Below are 21,791 nucleotides of genomic sequence, written 5' to 3' on the forward strand. Positions count from 1 at the left end.
GAATAATTAAAACAACAAAAAAATTGAACTATTTTAGCAGCACAACCTCCATTATTAAATACACACACACATTTTCAGAACCGCTTGTCCCTTACGGGGTCACGGGGAACCGGAGCCTACCCGGTAACACAGGGCGTAAGGCCGGAGGGGGAGGGGACACACCCAGGCGCCACAAGGCACCCCAAGCGGGACTTGAACCCCAGACCCACCGGAGAGCAGGACTGCGGTCCAACCCACTGCGCCACCGCACCCCCCATTATTAAATATTTAAGATAAAACTTTGTCCAATTCACTATTCATTAGGAGAAAATGTCATGCAGGCAAATGTTTATTGTGGCCTGAACCCTCCATAAGTTTTAAAAGGTAGTATACAATACAAAGATAGAATGAACAACAAATTATTGACATGTCAGTTTTGATTATTTATTTCTTATTGTTTCACACATACAGCAGCACTTGTCATAAAGGTGACACAAACTTTCTAGTTCCTCTGACAGCATTATATGTTTAGCCATTTATTAAACAAACATCATGGAAAACAATGACCCACAGATGACTGTTTCAGGATCACAGCTCACAATGGACAGCAGACTAGGACAAACACAACTCAACTGCCAGTTCTGTGCTCTAAAATCCAGGGGTATTAGGGTGTGGAGCCTGCAGGTGAGGGGCGTGTGGTGATCTCCATGGTTTCTTGGCACCACTCAAGCAGTTAGCAGTGACTTGCTCCAATGTAGGTCACTTGATGCCAGCATGGCTTGTATACATCTGCAAGTGCTTGACTATAGGGATGGAGAAGTTGGATAACCTCCTCAGTTGGCAAGGGGGTTCCTGAACTTCTTGCCTGCAAAGTGGGCCTTGTCTCCTAGCTCCTCTTCAATCCTGCCAAAAGAATCAGAATACACAGAAAGCTCTCTTACAACAGGCAATGAGCAGACCTGCATCACTGAACAATTTTCTTGGTGCTACATAGGGCATAAACACCTTTCCCATATTCCAACATGTGATATGAAATTGACAATCTCCATATCAAACTGCCATATTCCCCTTGCTGTTCTAACAAAGGAAAAAACTGCACAAGCTTAGTTTATGTAATAAAAAATGACAATCTTCTAAGTAAATAAATTAAAAGTAATTATAACAATATTGGGGGGGGAGTGTGGTGGTGCAGCAGGCTCGGCCAGGGTCTTCCCTGTGGTTGGTCTGGGGTTCGAGCCCTGCTTGGGGTCCCCTGCAGCAGACTGCCGTCCCACTCTGGGCGTGTCCCCACGCCCCATGCCCCATGCCCCATGCCCCAAGCCGCCGGGCCAGGCCCCAGCTCGCTGTGACCCCGCTTGCAACAAGCGGCTTCAGACTGCATGTGTGTATAACAATATTATCTTAACAATATACCTTTTTTGGAGTTAAGAGGAAAGAGGTTAGTACTCTATGTTTTCCCTCAGTCAACAACAGATCAAACCTCAGATACAATGTGTCAAAATTTGGCAAGATGTATAGATGAAGGACTGTTTACATGGTCTATGAATAATGCTGAAAAAATGTAAAGAGCCAATTTGAGGGTGCTTCTGAAACAGTATATATATTTCAGAGAACAGCGGTCACTATTAACCAATCTCTTTTTTCTCAGTTCTTTATAGTAGGGTATAGTAGGTCATACTATTTTTTCAAGCATACCAGATTCTCTGCAGCACTGACATTAGCTATTTGAACACAACTAATTGTATGTAAGACTCTCTTTTCCTGATTACTTATATTTATTAAAAATAGGGTGTACTGCTTTGTAACAAGCTGTGAACAGCCTTTTCAACACAGTTATGAACAGGAAATTGTTGTAATGCACAATTTCTTATTTGTTAGTTTGGCTGGGTTCCTATTCACCCTTTCGGTCAAATGTCATGAACAAATATAGCGTACAGGACAGAGGTGGCATTTCAACTTGGCGGGGTTTAACAAATTTCCTCACCTCAGAAGTTGGTTATACTTGGCCAGACGCTCAGAGCGACAAGGAGCTCCTGTCTTGATCTGTGAGGTCAAAGAAGAAGGTCACTGCTTCATTCCCATGTACAGACATCACCATGAACTCTCTGCTGAACATACTTCTTACTGGGGGTCTTACTCGGTACTTAGAAGATGTATATATGTGCATGCAAACTGAATATAGCTTCACGATAAGTTAGTTTACTGTACCTGGCCTGTGCAGAGTCCCACAACAAGGTCAGCAATGAAGGTATCCTCAGTCTCTCCTGAGCGGTGGCTGACCATCACACCCCAACTGTTGGACTGGGCCATCTTGCAGGCCTGCAAGGACTCAGTGACAGTGCCAATCTGGTTGACCTTAAGCAGCAAGCAATTGCAGGCCTTCTCGGCTACAGCCTTGACAATGCGCTTGGGATTTGTCACTGTGAGGTCATCCCCCACAACCTGAATGTCAGTGCTGCCAGTGAAGCTAGCCCATGCCTTCCAGTCGTCCTGGTCAAAGGGGTCCTCAATGGAGACCACTTGGAAGAAATTGGGGATAATAAAAAACAAACCAGGCAAGAATCAAGTGGACATCTGTGTACTGTTGTGATGCAGTGGAAACAGGTTTGGGTAGCAGTTAAGAGTAATGGTTAACAGAGATTTCTGCTGGTAAGGGGCAAAGTCTGCTGTTTCATTCCTAAAGAAAGTACTTACATTGCAGCAAAATATCCATCCGTTTTGTGTAAATTAGACTAGACTACTTCAGCTCTCTCCTGTCTAGTCTTTCAGCCTCTGCCATCAAACCTCTACAGTTGATCAAACCTCTCCACAAGTTCTGTTTGATGTCCCAAAGCATTCTCATTCATCCGTCTCCTTGTCTCTCTCCACTGACTTCCTATACCTTTTCACATCAAATTCAAGACTCTGGTTACAGCTTACAAAACATCAACAGATTTGTTCTCTGCTCTCTACAAGACCTGATAACTCACTATGCCCCAACCAGATTGCTCCACTCCTTCACCTCTGTCTGCTTAGTGGTCCCATGCATAAAAGATCAAAGATCAAATGCAGCTACTCATGTAATGTATACTCATTTATAAGTTTGTATGAGACAAATTGACTGTACTCAAGAAACGTCTACATCGAAATCTCTCCTTCTGTTGATGTAGTGCACTTTTTGTATTGTTTTCAGAGATGTACGGCCCTTTGGAGAAAAGCGTCTACTAAATCAATGACTATAAATTACAGTTCATAACAATTACATCAAGGTAAAAGCAACAATGTAATGCAAAATAATTCAGCAATGATTTAACAGTTTACCTATGTTTGCTAAACCTCATTAAGCTACGAGACATGTGAGTGGTGTCATGTTTGAGCGGTAAAAGATGTTTATAAATAGTTGGGAATTGTGGGGAAAATGTAAAATAATTGTCCAACAGCTGTTCATGGGCTCACGGGGATTCTGAGGGGGTGAGTGTCTGTTGGACAGTGTATAAAACAGTTAATAAAAGGTTGAAAAAGACTAAGCAGGCTGGGAAAGCTGGCTTAAGATGCAGGTCCTTGAGGAATAGGGGTTCTTGGACTAGAAGCATTATTTCCTTGTGTATATGTCGAAACCTCTTGCTGTGTGCCGGTGTTCCAATAAACATTCGTAATGAACGCTGTCCATGCGTCCTTCTTTGCCCCATATGAACCCAAAGTGCAGAACGCTACAATATTGCCCTTTTTCAGTTAGCAGTGTAGATGATCCTGCCAATGGGCTGCACTGTACAAGATGAGCAATCCACACAATGGTAATGGGACATTTTTAGGACCGATAAGTCAAATTTTAAAAACTGGACACCAGAAATAAGAAGCTGCACCTGGGTAGTCCTTGACAAAGTTCTTGTAGATCTCAGCCAGCTGGTCTGGGGTGATGTAGCGTTTGGGGTCATCAGGGGACTTGAAGTCCAGGTCATACTTCCCATCTCTATAGAACTCAGAGGCAGCCACATCCATGCCAATGACAATCTTGTCTGTGTAGCCTGCTTTGGCAATGGCGTTCTTTAGGAGCTCCAGAGCTAAGAACAGTAGCAGAGCAATCACCAGTAACAGCTGATTCACACAGAACACAATGAGTATGTATCTTCATTGCCAAAAAAAAAAAGAAAACATAACAAAGACTTTAAAACACACATTGCTATTGTGGTGTGAAAGGTAAACACTGCTTAACCAAAAGATAATCTGTTCACTGGTAAATTGTACCCAAAATGAACAAAAAATTCATTAAGAAGTTCTACCTTGCTGGGAAAAAGTCTTATCTACTGAGATAGTAATGATTGAGTTTTATAATTTTCTCCCACATAATAAAAATAAGGGTAGCATGTGGAATAATGTTCAGAGCTACTGACTCAGAGGTTGCAGGTTTGAATCCCACCTACAGCTATAGTACCCTTGAGCAAGCTATGTACCCTAAACTACTCCAGTAAAAACTACCTAGCTGTATACATGGGTATATCATTGCAACTTAACATTACAAGTCTCTGAAAAAAGTATCATCAAAATGAATAAATATATAAAAAAAAAATTCTTGTAGGCCTTATAACAGTACACAAAACTTGCATGCATTCAACAAACTACAGCTCCTAAATCAGATTCATATTGCACATTATGCTGCTTTTAAACTTGTTTTGTGAAACACCAGGAAAGATTCTCACCCTATCACACACATATCTATCAAGATTGAGGGCTAAATGGCTCAACTCTGGCTCACCTTCCTTGTTTTCCAGTATGTTGGGAGCAAAGCCACCTTCATCACCTACATTGGTAGCATCCTTGCCATACTTCTCCTTGATGACGCTCTTCAAGTTGTGGTACACTTCAGCACCAATGCGCATAGCCTCTTTAAAGCTGCTAGCGCCAACAGGCAGGATCATGAACTCCTGCATGGCCAACTTGTTGCCGGCATGAGAGCCACCATTGATGACATTGAAAGCCTTTCGTTGAGATAAAGAAACCAATCAGAAGAGGAACCAGCACTATGAAGCCCAAATAAACAGGTACAACTAGTTAAAAAAATATTTTACCAAACTGAAAGCTGGGGCCACAAGACATCTCTACAACAAAAGGAATGTAATTTTTATCTCCATATAATTACCCAAGTAGCAGTATAGTCTGAGTACTAAAGTACAGCAATTGAGTAAAATGCAATGCAGTATAAGCAGGAACCAAGAAAGACAGGGTGGACTGGCATACACTGAAAAGAGTGGCTTAAATAGATCACAAACAGTAGTGGGGACTCACAGGCACTGGAAGAATGACTTCTGCATTTCCAGCTAGGTCAGCAATGTGGCGGTAGAGGGGCACGCCCTTCTCTGCTGCACCAGCTTTGCAAACCGCCAGGGAGACACCGAGGATGGCATTTGCACCAAACTTGGCTGAAATTTTGCAGGAGAAAAATAACAAAATTCCACTGTGTCTGAAAAAATAGCAGTCAGTACAATTCACACAACTTGCAGTACACATTTCAGGAGACTTCTGAATAAATCTTGGACTTTGTAAATTCTACCATTGCTGTAAAGCTCACATTTATTTTCGGTGCCATCCATGTCCAGCATTAGTTTGTCAATCTTCTCCTGCTCTAGGACAGACATGCTCTAAGGGAAAGGACGCAAAGGTCAAAAAACCAATCCAGTGCACATTAGTGCTATTAAACATTTTATGGTCATCCATTTAAATGCTGTTCTAATTTTCTTCCAGTTTGAGTTGCTTTAGACTCAGAAATTTCACAGCTCTTCCAGGACCAGCTAAAAAGCCGGAAGTACACACTCCCCTGTAATCAAAATTCTAAGTCACTGTTGCAATTCTCAACATTTATTGTATTAAACATTAGCCTACATGGTTAATACAAGTAAAACAGTGATAGCAGTTATCAATTATAAAGCCCGAAACAGATCAATATAATACATTTTTTTAATAGAAAAAAACAGTATCTTACTGGTTTACACTTCTGACTGAATTTAACTGCAATTTCGCAGTATATAGCAACATTTTAGTAAGAAAGTTCTGGATTCCCTTACATAGTGAGAATAATCTGTTCATAAAGATACAAAGAGAATCCTTGATAAAAAAAAAAAAAAAAACTCTTTACTGTTAATATAAATTGGAATAGATGATGTGCTCCTGACCCACAAAAAGGTTCACCAGTTTTTTTTCATTAAACATAGAAAATTAAGGCTTTTTTAAACACAAAGAAAATGAAATTCAATATTAAGTCATGAATATTAATGCTGCTCAATGTTCAATGTACCTTTAGATGCAGGCTCAAGACCCACATGTTCAAAATTGCTTACATTTGCAATATCAGCAATATATGCAATAATTGCTTATATCTGTAAGCTAATTTTTCCCTTTCCCCTCATTTTTGTTACTATTATTTTGTCCTGTTCTGTTTTGTTCTGTTGTTACTGGGTGGTAAAGTAGCACAGCACATGCTGTACAGGTGCTGCTGTCTGTGGGTTCATATATAGGTTTGATTATGGCTTGGTCTCAGTGTAATTTACATGTTGTCCTGGTGTTTGTTGAGTGCTCCTACTGCCTCCTAAAGTTTTAAGACGTGTTTCAGGTGCATTATTGACTCTAAATTGCTCTTATTGTGTATATGTGTGACTGAACAAGTTTGTGACTGCCATGCACTTGATGTACCAAGCGCAAGATGCACCCTACCTCTACGGTATGTGTTTTATCCCTTCATGTGTTATGCAAAGCTTTTCCTGGCATTTTCAACTTTTAGCATATTCTTTACAATTGTTTCTGAATTACCTGGGAGCTGGCAGGAAAATTGACAATTAATATGTGCAGGAGAAGCCATGCCCCACGTTACATTCCTGTACCTTAGAATTCTTGTGAGCAAAAAGCAAAGGAAAAGTCAATACTTTTCAATAAAGAACCCAAGTGACTCAACCACAGGAAAAAGGGGCATTGAGCAGTGAGCATTGGTACAGAAAATGGACTGGCACCACACTAGCAGTACTGCACATGTTCTTACAGCTTCAGATGCTGAGGAACATCAAACATCATACCTGCCTAATCAGAACAGGTGCAATTGTTTTACTGATATGCTCAACAGCTTTTGAAACACCTGCAAAGAACAAGCAAGTCCATCACGGGTGCAAAGAAGGTAGTAACATGCAAAGCAGGCAGAAGCAGACAATCACAGATAACTGGCCCCTCTTCTAGGCTGTGTGTCTGACACATGCATAGCTAATGTGCAACTTATTCAGTCTGACAGCCATGTTAGTCAAAGTACAAAAATATTCTCATGATCTGTGACTGTCTGTAAAGGCTAGACGTAGTCAAGATGGCAAACCAAGACCCCTTGTCATGCTTCTACGAACAAATGCATTTTTCTTGAACCACTTTACCAATTCCTGTTAAGCCTCACACTTTTAGTTACCTGATTACAAAGGGCTGGTGCCAAGAATTCATTAACATATGTAATGGCTCTTTTGACCCCTGACAAAGAGAAACAGAAAGACTAACTGTACAAGAAAGTTAAGGGGGACAGAGAGAAATTAAAAGAGAACAGGGAAAGAGGGAAAATGCCACTAGACAAGTGAAAAATAGATCACAAGACATTTTCAGTTTTGTGAATTCTGACTAAATTTAATTTTTTTCAAGATGGTACTGTAGGGGTTAGACCTGAATCCCACCCACAGCTGTAGTACTCTTGAGCAAGGTAGTTACCCTGAATTACTCCAGTAAAATTACCCAACTGTATCAATGGGTAAATAATTGTAGGTAGCATAACAGTGAAAATTGCCTTAAAGAAAAGTGTCAGCTAAATGAATAAAGGTAAAAGTTTAATATGCCTGTAATTTTTAAGCATTAATCCTACTAAACCTTACTTTAGTAAACTGGCCTGTTTAGTAATGCAAGAAAAAAATTCTCATTTTCAGAAAGTATGCTTTAATAATAGACAACAACTAGTTTTGAAAGGGTACACAGAAGAGTCTGCACACAAACACACATGCATACACACCTTTGCCCAGATAACGGGTCTTATCATTGTCTCGGAGCTCCAGGGCTTCATAGATCCCAGTGGAGGCACCGCTGGGCACCGCTGCTCTGAAGAACCCTGATAGAGGGGACAATAAGCACTTCATACAAATACTTTGTAACCCATCAAGCTGAAGAAGTTTAACATACACTGGGCTGTTTATGACATTCTACTGTAACCTCTCCAAATACACACAGACATTTACCGAGCCACTTGTCCCAAGTGGAGGTTGTGGTGAGCTGGAGCCTAATCCGGCAACAGAGGGCATAGGACTGGAAGGCAAGGGGACACACCCAGGACAGGACGCCTGTGCGTCACAAGGCACCCCAAGCAGGACTTGAACCCCAGACCCACCAGAGAGCAGGAGCCAGTCAAGCCCACTGCACCACTGAGCAAGGCTAGAGACTGAGACCTTACAGTTACTTGAAAAAGTATTTAGACCCAGCTAATTTCTTATTATGTTTGTATAAAATGTAAAATATAAACATAATATATTTCACATTAAATTGTACATTTTATACATATAAGCGGAGGAAGATGGATGGATGGATGGATGGATGGATGATGTTAGAATTTTACATATTTCATGAAAAGATGAACCTTTTGTAGCTCATGAACACATTTATTTTTCCCTCTAAATGGTTGTTTTCACTAATAAACTTTGGTGAGCTCATCTAAGAAATCAAAATTCTTAAGAAATGAATTAAACTTTATTAATCAGAGAGGAAATTTCTATTTGCTTACAGCAGCATACAGTGTACAACAGACATACATGCAAACATATACACAGACTTCCACAGAAGACATATAAGTACATAAATAAATTATGTAAATGAGTAAGTTATATAAACATCCAAGTGTATTTACACAAGATAAGGTAGAGTGAGGTGAGATGGTGCAGGGTGTATAGCGATTGCCTCCTAGGAGCTCAATGTCACTCAGTCATTAAGAGGTCACCACCTCTGAGTGTGAGGACTGCTGTGAAAATTACTTGCTCCTGGAACACCAAAAATTGACCAGTCTGTTGCTGAAAGTACTCCTGTGTTTGACCAAGGTGGCAAGTGGATGATGGGAATTGTCCATGATGGACTTGAGTTAATTTTCTGTTATTGTCTCCATCCTGGGAGGGAGTTCCAGGTAGGTCTCCCAGGATGGAGGCAGCCTCCCTTATTAATTAATAAATATTTCAAAATACTTCACAAAAATATTATTGTAGGTTTTTATGAAAGTCCAAGTATGTTCAGAGGTAACTGGCCAGCAAAAATTGACAAAAGCAGTGCAGGACAGATAAAAAAAAAAAACAAAAAAAACTGGACCTGTGCCAAAAAATATGTCACTGTATAAATGCACAAAAGGGTGAAATTCTGTTCTTTTCAAATATGCTTAACTGCAATGGAAAAATCAAGTACCAAGGTGGCTTGTCTGCACCTGTTCCAAGAATTCAGTTTTTCATGTAACTTAGAATGGTGGAGAGATAAGCCCAACCCAACAAAATAAATAAAGGAAACACAATTAATGCCCTGCAATCTGTACCTAATCATGGGAACTCAGAAGAATACTCTCAACAGCCAAAATAGAGCAGTGTCTCCTCTTAAAAGATCATCTCCTTGGACCCCACACATACAACCTCAAACATTTTTTACCACTCTATTACTTTTGCATGGCATTTAAGTCAATTTACAACCAAATTCCTAATGAAACGTCATGCCCACACCTCAAATCACAAGCACCTCACCGTAATCAGCACATCAAGGAATAAAAAGCACCACTATACCACTCCACAGTGGTGGAATCTCATTGAGACAACCTCCCCTCTATGCTCCTTGACCATACACTCACCTTACCTGACCAGCTCTTTAGATCTCCCTTTATCGTTTCCCCTTGCCTGTCTCCTTGTCCCTAAATCCTGTCTCCCACAGCCATGACCATCGTTTGTCCCTTTGACCATATTTCTGGATCATCCTTGGTACAATGTTCAGCCCTCAAGTTTGAACCTTCGCCTGCCCCGACCACGAGATTTACTTTGCCCCTCCACCAATCAAATAAGCAATTTGGACAGGCTCAGAAAGCTCTGCTTGGTTCCTACGAAAAAGACCCTGTAACAGATGTCGGCATCCATCTAAGACAACCCGCAGCTTCTCCAACAGCAGAGAGCGCAACAATTCGACAAAGGAGCCACCAGTCGAATGAATAATCCCAAATTGGGTCCAATCTCCAGTTCCCTGATGCACCAGAGTCACATGAAAGCATTGTTTCAAGCAATTAAGCAAAGAAAATATATGTATATATTATGACTTTCTCTGTGTCACACCCATGCCCGCAGCACAATCACAACCACTTAGTCACAATCAGCGCAGTCAGGTATAAAGGACACCAGTCCACCGCTCCCCGGTTGCGAAATATCTTTGAGACAACCATCCCTCCTGTGTTCACGACACTTCCACAACGCCTTACCTGTCCTTCTCCATGTATTTCCCTCCTTGTTCCCTCGCCCGTCTCCTTGTCCCTGTTCCTGTCTCCTACGGCATAGACCACATCTTCGGTTTCTCCTCTCAAACACATTTGCACCTCAGATTGAACCACGCTTGTCACCGACTATGAGTTTCACTTTGCTCCTTGTATCTTTTTGCAATAAACGATCCTGCAGTTGGGTCCACACCTGGGTCTCCAGTCTGCTCTTTGCGACGCTCTGAACATGGGTCTCTAAACATATCTCTTTGAGAACCACGTTGTCCAGTATTGCTCCATAAACCTTTGCTATATTATCTGTTAAAATTAAAAAAATAATTCCTATCAATTCTACATACTTATTTGTGTAATAGGGGGTGCGGTGGCGCAGTGGGTTGGACCACAGTCCTCCTCTCCGGTGGGTCTGGGGTTCGAGTCCCGCTTGGGGTGCCTTGCGACGGACTGGCGTCCCGTCCTGGGTGTGTCCCCTCCCCCTCCGGCCTTACGCCCTGTGTTACCGGGTAGGCTCCGGTTCCCCGTGACCCTGTATGGGACAAGCGGTTCTGAAAATGTGTGTGTGTGTGTATTTGTGTAATGCATGCAAAAACAGTGGTGATGGACTAATCAACTACTTTGAGAATTGTGTGTCCATATCTCTCCATCTGAGATAAGAAATGCACTGTGGTTTACTCTGAGTAAGTCGCTTTGGAGAAAAGTGTCCGCTAAATTAACAAATTTAAATGTACAGGTGGTCCCTGACTTATGATGGGGTTATGTCGCGCGAAACCCATCATAAGTTGAAAATATTTTGAGTCGAAAATGCATTTAATACACCTAATACACACCTCTGTGTGACAGACTGGTAGATGTGGATCGCTGCCGCCGCCCAGCATCACGAGAGAGTATCGCACCGCATATCACTTGCCAGGGAAAAAATCAAAATTCAAAACTTGAAGTATGATTTCTTCTGAATGTCTCCTGTCAACTCACCATCATAAAGCTGAACCATCGTAAGTCGGGGACCACCTGAAATATAGGTATATATGCATGTATTATGAATATATTAATATACTATGTGAAGAAAGGGGTGCCTTGTGGTGGACTGGTATCCCGTCCAGGTTGTGTCCCCTCCTCACTCAGCCTTGTGCCCTGTGTTGCCGGGTTAGGCTCCAGCTCGCTGTGACCCTGCTCGGGGCAAGCAGTTGTAGGCATTGTGTGTGTGTGAAGAAGTATTTTGTTTAAAGGGAACAACAATTATATAACTCTCTTAAATAATTAAATTCCCCAAAACAAATGAAGTTCAAACAAAACAGAAAACCCACAGGTTACTCTGTGAGTGGTAACTAGAAAAAAGATACCTCTACTATCCACAGAGTTCCTTGCTATCCTTGATGTACCCTTGTTGGGAATGACTTGATCTGCTACTGGACGTCTGGACCAATGACAGCCTCTGATGTATTTATGAACACACTGGAACGTGCTATGCATAAAGCATGGCAGAGGCATGTTGCTACCTAAGCAGTGTAACATAATGCGGGGCTATTTTTAGTCATTCCACCCTTCCTCCCATTTCCCCTTTACTGTATGATGCTGGGGGGGCGGGGGGCAGGGGGGTGCGGTGGGTTGGACCAGGTCCTGCTCTTCGGTGGGTCTGGGGTTCAAGTCCTGCTTGGGGTGCCTTGCGATGGACTGGTGTCCTGTCCTGCGTGTGTCCCCTCCCCCTCCAGCCTTACGCCCTGAGTTGCTGTGTTAGGCTCTGGCTCCCTGCGACCCTGTATGGGACAAGCGGTTCAGAAAGTGTGTGTGTGTGTGTGTGTGTGTGTGTGTGTGATGCTGTGGGAAACAGGAGCGCATAGGTTTGATCTCATAATATTTGAAAAAGGATTGCAACTACTCCTGAGCTTTTGTATCACTGTCTTTCCACAGTAACTTAACCGGAACATAAATACATCTTTAGTTTCCTGAAAAAACACACTCTCACATACTCTGTCACAATAAGTTACAGAACCCATCTAATCTCCATGGCCCTATTATGTTTCATTGGAAAGGGAGCCCTCAGCATTTTAAGGGATAAACACACATTTGATGCAGAAAAAAATCACAATAATTCTGTCTTTTCAACTGCATTTGTTTTCACTAGGCAACAAACCAGGCAACAATCCCATATCCAGCTGTAAAGAGCAAAAATTTTTTAAATGTACGTTTATATACCAAAACATTGATTAACTCCGGCCGAGATGATGAGACATGTCAATTGATGGAGCCGTACACAGCATTCTTACACAGTTCAACTGCCTGCAGGTTAACAATTGGACCATGTCAGAGCTCGACATTAACGGTTGCCCAACTGTCCAGGCACATAACTTGCTTAAATTTTCAAGTTCAATCTAAAACAAGCCATCTGCATCTGTGTTTTGAAATGATTTTCATTCTAGAATGCACAAACATTTGTCAAAACTACAGCAAAATAGCCCTCTTTATGTTCGAACCTTTTTGTAAGTGTGCTTCCTTTCACATGATACCCTAATTGCTTTGCTTTGATTACCATTTTTGTTTCTCAATAGAATTTGCCCATATTTGTCAAAAGTGAAGCAAAACAGACCCTTACCTTGCTGTACCTTGCCATTTTGGGCGATGTCAATAGAACTGTTTTAGTGCTTTGTTTTCAACTTATATTCTGTTGTAGAATTTGTTCTCAGTGAAATTTATTTTTGGATTAAAAATTTACTCTAAACAAAAATGTAATTGGTAAACATGTAAACAGAGGTGGGCAGAGTAGCCAAAGTACTAAGTATTATTGTTAACCATGATTTAAGTGAGCAGTTTGTCCAAGGTGACTTAAAAATTTTAGGTGTGGAGGCAGCGGGTAGTGAAGTGGTTAGTACTCCTACTTTTGGACCCAGAAGTTGCAGGTTTGATTCCTGCCTCCAGTAAAATTAGCCAGCTATATAAATGCGTGAATAACTGTAAATGCCTCAACATTGTAAGTCACTTTGGTTATGAGATTTGTGTTGCTTTGGAGAAAAGTTTCTGCTAAATCAATAAATGCAAGCTGTTATAATTTCAGAACAAAATATTTTACATTTACATTTACATTTATTCATTTAGCAGACGCTTTTTTCCAAAGAGACGTACATCTCAGCAAAAGTACAATTTATGCATTGCATTAAGAGAAAGAAACTTGGCTGCAGACATGAAAGTCTCAAGTCTCATTTTATATGTATTTTAAGAAAATGACTGTTCTTTATTTTGTAAAAAAATGTTTACAGTTCTTTTGAAAGCATTTAACTTGCAGTCAATATTAATGAACATTAATACAAAAAATTATCAGCCCATACACAAAACAATAAAACAAGAGCAACTCATCAATTAACTCATTTAAAAAATATAGACCTGCTGAAATTCAGTTCTCACTATTCAGAAACAAAAACACTGGCAAATTATTAAACATATTCAGACTCATATTATTCCTGAGTTCAATTCCTTGGACAAAACTAAGTTGTTAAAGAGGGATGAAGCTCCACTCTAGTTTGATTCCTAAACACTGAACACGGCTGCTAGTGAACTTGACCAATGAAATATAAAAGCAGTCAGCTGACGGTAAAGATATATCTTTAATGCATCATCATCATCAGCTGTGAGTGACCTATGACAAGTGCTAGTGAAATCCATAGAAGATTCCATAGTTTGCAGTAATCCTGAGTTGATTTATTTATTGTCCTGTCCTGTAGACAACCAAACACTAAAAATTAATGTTAGGTTCTCGATCTATTGTCTTAATTTTTCCTCACTTATCATATGAAAGCAAGTGCTCAGGAAGAAACACCAACACGTGTTGTGTGCACACACTAGTTTCTTGTTGACTGTACCTTTCTTTGTGTAAAGGTCTACTTCCACTGTGGGGTTTCCACGAGAGTCAAAAATCTCACGAGCGTAGATCTTGAGGATGGACATGGTGCTAGATCTGGAAATATAAATGGAAATTGAGACAGAACTTTACACAGTACACTGGATCCTCAACTTACAAACACAAGTGGAATGGAAATCTGTTTGTAAATTTATTTGTTTGTCACTCAAAACTCACTTTTACCTCTAAAATTCACGTAATTTCAATTGGAGTATGTAGGCCATTGTTGCAGATGTTCTAAACAAATTTACTTATTTCCATATCTGCATTACTATTTTTCCACTACTCACTGTCTTACGTTTTAAACTTCAAACTATATTGAAATTAAAACTCCTTTAAAATTATGATATCAATGACCAATTTATCATATGTTTGTCCACTTCAAGCCATTTTCAACTTTATCATATACACCATCAATAAATGCTAAATAAATGTCCGTAAAATTTATTTATAAGTAAGGTTCTGTATAATCTCGCATAAAGGTACAACTAATGAAAATAGTTTGTAACACTTTAAAAAATTTTATAAATTTAAGTTGTATTAAAAGGGGGTGTGGTGGCGAGGTGGCACGATGGGCTGGACCGGGTCCTGCTCTCCAGTGGGTCTGGGGTTTGAGTCCCGCTTGGGGTGCCTTGCGACAGACTGGCATCCCGTCCTGGGTGTGTCCCCTCCCCCTCCGGCTTTACGCCCTGTGTTGCCGGGTAGGCTCTGGTTCCCCGCGACCCCGTATGGGACAAGTGGTTCAGAAAGTGTGTGTGTGTGTGTAAGTTGCATTAAGTTTAAAACTGCTGCAAACAAAAAAAAGAGCAACATGCTTGCACAGCGAGTAGCACCTGGGCTGAATGGGTGTAGGTTTGAATCCTGCTCAAACACTCCTGTTTTGTTGCAGTAGGGGGCACAACCGGTAGTATAGGGGTTTGAACAACTACCTTTCAGCCCAAATGTTGCAGGTTCAAGCCTCAGCTCTGGCTGTAGGACCCTTAAGCAAGGTACTTACCCTCAATTGCCCAGCTGTATAAAATGGGTGAATAATTTTAATCTTAACATTGTATGTTGCTTTAGAGAAAAGTGTCATGTAACTGCTCAGATCTCCCTGTATTTTTGTGGGTTTCCTCCCACAGTCCAAACACATGCAATGCTACATTGCCAGTAGTGTGTGAATCTGTGTGTCTACCCTGCGATGGAGTGGCTTCCTGTCCAGGGTGTACCACTGACTGCCTTGCAGCCAGTGATTCTGGGATAGTCTCCAGACCACTGTGACCCTGGCCAGGACAAGAGATTAGTATACGTGATTGAGTGCAAAGACAAATACATTCTCTCCACAAAATCCAGCTGATTACTGACCGACCCCATAAATGTCCAGTGTTCAGCATCTTTTTTCACTGACCCTCAGGAACATCACACCTGACCTATAAACTGTGAAAGTGAGCTGAATGAAGGTAGTTTCACTCTCCTGTTTTGTTGCTGTAGTCTGAAAGCATTTAACTGCTAACTAATGAACGGATGCAGGTGGTTTTTTTTGGTCTGCAACAGAAAGAAATTTTTGAAAAGTAGAGAAAATGCAACTGAAAATAAATAAGTAACCTGGAATTATTATATCTTCAAAGGTTTCTAACACCAGAGTTGAGGTGCCAATGTACTGGAAAAAGCTTTTCAAAAGCTTAACCTGTATGAGTGACTCCCTAGAAATCCAAAGCCATACCGACAACCAAATCAATAAATATGCTCTTGTACTATTTTATAAGTTGTACAATGAAATAAATTTTTCTTTATATTTGTTTGTTCTGTTTAATATGAAATTTTCTATAAGTGTATCTTGTATAAGCCTCTGATTTGTAAGGGATGCAATGTGGCTAATGGGGGGTGCAGTGGCGCAGCGGGCTTGGCCGGGTCCTGCTCTCTGGTGGGGCTGGAGGTTGAGTCCTGCTTGGGGTGCCTTGTGACGGATTTGCGTCCCGTCCTGGGTGTGTCCCCTCCCTCGGCAGCCCTGCACCCTGTGCTGCCAGGTTAGGCTACGGTTCGCCACAGCCCTGCTTGTGACAAGCAGTTTCAGACAGTGTGTATGTAATGTAGAGGAGGTGTAGTGGCGCAGTGAGTTGGACCGCAGGCCTGCTCTCCGGTGGGTCTGGGGTTCGAGTCCCACTTGGGGTGCCTTGCAACGGACTGGTGTCCCATCCTGGGTGTGTCCCCTCCCCCTCCGGCCTTACGCCCTGTGTTGCTGGGTAGGCTCCGGTTCTCCGTGACCCCATATGGGACAAGTGGTTCTGAAAGTGTGTGTATGTGTATGTAATGTGGCTATATGATCTGCCAGCTGTTAAGTTGCTTACACATGAATATATGAAGGAAACAATGTATTATGTTTCATTCAAAAGGTTTTATAGTTTTAGTTAGTTTCATTAAATTATAATATACCACAACAACTGAAAAAATGGAAAGTCCATTTTCCTCAAATGTCTGTGTGGTACCTTTGGTTATGTGGTCAAATAAATAAAGTCTACTGGAATAGAACATGTGAACCCTCCCTTATTCTGAGAACGCTGAAAACCAGCACAGAGCAGAATACGTCAAGTGAAAATACAAATCCAACACAGAAATGCTACTTTTTCCTAGACTTTCAACAAAACCTTCAGCTTTCTACTTAGAACAAAATCATTTAGCATAATTACCTCCTTGAACTATAGATGCTCCTCAACTAACGATGGGGTTATGTTCCAATAAACCCATCGTAAGCAGAAAAGTCGTAAGTCAAAAATGAATACAGTACTACACTACTAAACATCATAGCCTAGCCGACCTTAAATGTGCTCAGAACACTTACCATAGCCTATAGCTGGGCAAATTTAAGCAGGAGACACACATGGACATTTAGCAGACATAATGGGATGCAAAAACATTAAATAAAAAAATGCTTTCAACGCAGTATTGGTTGTTTACACTCGTTGGCGTGATCACTACAGAGACTGTGAGTGCGGTTGAGTGGATTCTGCAGCTTGCTGCCATCACCCAGCATCGGGAGAGAGTATCATACCGCATATCGGGAATGTGAGAACACATCAAAATTCAAAATTCGAAGTGCAGATTCTACCTATTGCTATCGTACCATTGTAAGTTAAAAAAAAATCGTAAGTTGAACCATTGTAAGCAGAGGAGAATCTGTATATCGCTTCTGATGTCTTTTTAAGGAATTATTATTTGTTTGGGAGGGTGTGGTGGTGAAGTGGGTTTGAATGGGTCTTGCTCTCCAGTGGGTCTGGGGTTCAAGTCCTGCTTGGGGTGCCCTGTGTTGCCGGCTTAGGCTCTGGCTTGCCGTGACCCTGCTTGGGACTAGCAGCTTCAGACAATATGTGTGTTTATGTTATTTGTTCAGCAGCAACAGATCGTGTGTTATTTGTTCAGTAGCATCACATCGGATGTGGTTTGTTCAGCAGTATCAGATCAGGGCTGATGTTCCTAGGGTAGGTGAAAAAAGATGTTGAACGTACTTTATGGGACTGGACAATAATCAGGATTCAATGGTTGTTTGTAACTTAACTGCAATGCTAGAGATACGTTTATTTAAGTAGTAAAGGTGTCACTTCAAGTACAGTACAGTTCCAGGAAGGGCTATCTGTGAGCTTCCCAGGAAGATAAAAGCACCATTATACCGGGGCGGTTAATGACAGGGATTAGGTTTAGAATGGTAAGTACAGCATGGGTGGAAAAAAATCTGGACATGGTCAGGATTATGTAAGTGACTCAGTTAATAGAGTGAATAAGAAATAAATCACCTAATAGTACTGAAGGCAACACTGCTAATTATCAATAGCAAGAAAAATCTAATTAATCTATTTGTTAGTTAGGGTGATACGGTGGTTCAGTGGATAACGTGGGTGCCTCACAGTGCTAAGGCTGTGTAACTGGATGTAGGTTTGCTCCTAGCTCAGTTTAAGCGGACTTTGTATGTTCTACTTGAGTTCGTCTGGGTTTCCACTGTGTGCTCTTTTCCCCCCAACGATGCAAAGACATGCGTTTTAGGTCGATTGGTGAATATGAATTTCCTGTGCTGTGTGAATGTGTGCGATTGTGTGTGGCTACCAGAAAAGAGGAGAAATTTCTTTCACAGTAGCTACCCTGTGATGGACCTGCATCCCATCCAGAGAGTACCATGCCTTACACCTTATGCTTTCGGGACAGTTTTGAATTGCTGTGACCTGGCCTTAGGATTAGCGGTTGTTAAGAGTGCTTCTTAATCTTTAGTTCCCCAAAACTTTTGGTATATTATTAAAAAGAATTTGACAGATACCTCAACACTGACCATCTTTACTGTCAATCAGGTCTGACTTTATAAATATACACACACACACACACACACACACACACACACACACATCATCTGAAACCGCTTTTCCTGAGCGGGGGTTGCAGCGAACCGGAGCCTAACCTGGCAACACAGGAGGCAAGGCTGAAGGGGGAGGGGACACACCCAGGATGGGATGCCAGTCCATTGCAAGGCACCTCAAGCAGGACTCGAACCCCAAATCCAGGAGAGAGCAGGACCCGGCCAAGCCCACTGCACCACCACACCCCCTTATACAGTACATTCATCCTTTATTGGTTATCCATCATAATCAGCAGTCAGTGCCAGAGGGATACTCTCTTACTCCTAATATGACTCAGAAATGTTAGTTTCATCTAGCATTTCAAAGAATCAGTTGGTGGGTGACCAGCCATCTTTCATAGTTACTAATTTAACAACTCACCTACAGCCATTCTCTTTGACTAAGGTGGTGTTTAGAATCCCCACTTTATGACTATCTATATATTGGGACATCTACAATGCACATATAATGCTGGCTTAGGTAACACAAAGTGCTGATGCCAACAGATAGTGAATGGATACCCTTGACTCTCAGGGGTGATTTCTTCAGAAACAATAATTATCATTCTCAGCTTTTACAGTAAGGTCACAATTAGAGCTTCCGAAATTGACAACAAACTGTCAATATCTGTATTGTTTAGAGCGTAAAAGCCAACTGACAATTTCATAATATTACAAAATAAAGCCACATCTTTGGGTTCAGCCACTTCCTACTATATGGTGGGTCTGGGGTTCAAGCCCTGCTTGGGATGCTTTGTGATGGAGTGACGTCCTGTCCTGGGTATGTCCCCTCCCCCTTCGGCCTTGCGCCCTGTGTTTCTGGGTTAGGCTCCGGCTCGCCGCGACCCCACTTGGGACAAACGGCTGATGACAATGGATGGATGAAAAGCCACATCTTTAATTGTCATCTATACATAACATTGGTTAACATACATGTTACTTACTGTATTTATTACCTGCAGGTTTATTATAAGTAAAGTTGTGCAATTCAAAAATAAGTACTTATGTAAATATTCACAGCAAACCTACCATGATAAATCCAAATACCATGCTGGACAAACTGTTATTTTCTGACTCGTTTTTCCCAGAGACTGTCCAGAAAATCAGCATTAACAAAGTGATACTTTGCAACGTTCTCAGAAGTTTCTACACTGTTTATAGAGATAATACACAAAAAAATGTTATATTACTCAGGAGCAGAGGTACACGTGTCTCCTTTCAGGGAAATTTCCATAAGGGAACTGTTTGAGAAAGTCAAATTATACTGAGTCCTCATATTACAGATGTGGTAGACATTCATTTTTGAAAATACAAACATTTTACAGTTTATTTATTTTTAACTGGGTGTTTCCTCCTTATCCTTGTGCCCCATGATTCCGGGATAGGTTCCACACCACCATGACCCTAACAGTAAAGTAAGCCAGTGAGTGTGTTTTCTTCCCATTTATTTTCACTTTTTCAGTTCTATTTTTCAAAAAAGTACCTTTGCTATTGAGCAAAAGTGATGTGCAATTCAAAACACGATCAGAACAGCGTTAAGAGTTTGTGGAGACAATGCATTTTAATTTTCAGTCATATTAGTGATATTTTTCCCGTCATTTATAGTTAATATTTTAAAAAGTACGATTTTTATTGTAGCTCTTTAACCGAACCTCCCTGGCAAATACATCATCTCTGTTATTAAGCTTTTTTCGATATCGTAAACCATAAAACACCAAAGTGGTCAGATACTCCCACACTGCAGATACAATCAGCCTTACAGTAACTGGAGAGCGTGAAGATGATTTATTTTTTATTTTCAGTAATTTAAAGGTAGATCACATGTAGAATTATGACGTTAATAAAAGAAAACAGGCTGTTCAGGTTGCAACCTGCCTTGCTCAGGTGTTTCCAGGACAGGTTCTAGACCACAAGAAGCAATTGATGAAAGTCTATTAAATAAAGTCTTAGAGAATGTATAGCTTTACCTAACCCGAATATACCACCATGTGACATCTATATTATTAAACGTTTATTGATTGTGACGGATCTTTGACCTAGAACAAAGTTAAGGTTCACATGAGAGATAAACATCCGTAATAACGTCTCGTAACATGATAAGCAGGTTACACAGTTAACAGGTATAATATACATATTATACAGCCCATTCTTTTTTTTTTTACATGATATTCCAGTTAAGACCGTGAAAAATAATACTGCGAGTCAAAGCATTAAACAGAAATAAACAAAATAAGTATTGCAGTATCTATCATGTTTCTTCTATAAACTTTATAAAGAAATATAACTGCAGGATCTAGCTGCACAAGGCAACGGACTGAAATAATAAGTACCGCTATGATCTGACTGACAGCCAGATTATATGCAGGAGTTACAGCGACACGATGACATTTCGATGACTTCAAATTTAGTTGTATCATTGCTGTTATAATCAGGCCAGTTATACTAAAGCAGAATAAAAGAACTATTTGTTCATTTCAGCAGACAGGCGGACGCCACATGCCTATCCACATTTACCTTATACTGCGTGACACTCGCGCAGTTCCGACGAGGGAGGGCTAATGCAGCGCTAATTCAGAGAAGGCAAGAAAATCCGTTCAGCGCAGGCAACTAACGTTGGAAGGGCTTTCTGGCCATTTCATTGGTTCGACACACGTCATGCCACCCGCCCCCCCCAACACACTCACGCGCCGTATATGGCTCGAGGGAGCCGGCACGTGCGTCCCTTTTTGGAACTTTTTATGACTTCTGATGCTCAGCCAGTGCACTTTTCATTAGAATTTCCGAGCTATGCTTTGCTATAAGGCAGTGCGCCACTGAGGTTTTTTTTTTTTTTTTGATTAAGATTAGACATACTAAAGAGTGAAAAGTCAATGCTTCACTGGCACAGGCTCCTGGCAGAAAGAGGGCTGCAGTCAGCTCAAGCGCTCAGCAAAGAACTACTACATGATTACTGCAGCTAGGAAGTCTGCAACTGCGAATGTTTTTGCATTATATGCCCTGCTTCGGGATAATAGTTTTAGCTATATTTCTATATATTTGTGGTTCAGTTATCATATACTTAAAGGCCAAAACAGTAGTGGTTA

General features: G+C 41.1%; 1 protein-coding gene across 1 annotated transcript; it reads right to left on the bottom strand.

The window, feature by feature from the left end:
* Window positions 1–409: 409 nt before the first annotated feature.
* eno1a (enolase 1a, (alpha)) lies at window positions 410–21,320 on the bottom strand. Its single transcript, XM_018741786.2, has 11 exons — window positions 21,223–21,320; window positions 14,314–14,408; window positions 7,979–8,074; window positions 7,394–7,452; window positions 5,525–5,594; window positions 5,242–5,375; window positions 4,712–4,934; window positions 3,822–4,019; window positions 2,188–2,498; window positions 1,964–2,022; window positions 410–882 (listed from the first exon to the last, which is right to left on the bottom strand). Exons 2-11 carry the CDS (start codon window positions 14,396–14,398, stop codon window positions 813–815), a joined length of 1,305 nt encoding a protein of 434 aa, XP_018597302.1. The 5' UTR covers window positions 14,399–14,408; window positions 21,223–21,320; the 3' UTR covers window positions 410–812.
* Between the last annotated feature and the right edge of the window lie 471 nt (window positions 21,321–21,791).

The sequence above is a fragment of the Scleropages formosus genome, chromosome 25, assembly GCF_900964775.1.
Source record: "Scleropages formosus chromosome 25, fSclFor1.1, whole genome shotgun sequence".
Lineage (NCBI taxonomy): Eukaryota > Metazoa > Chordata > Actinopteri > Osteoglossiformes > Osteoglossidae > Scleropages > Scleropages formosus.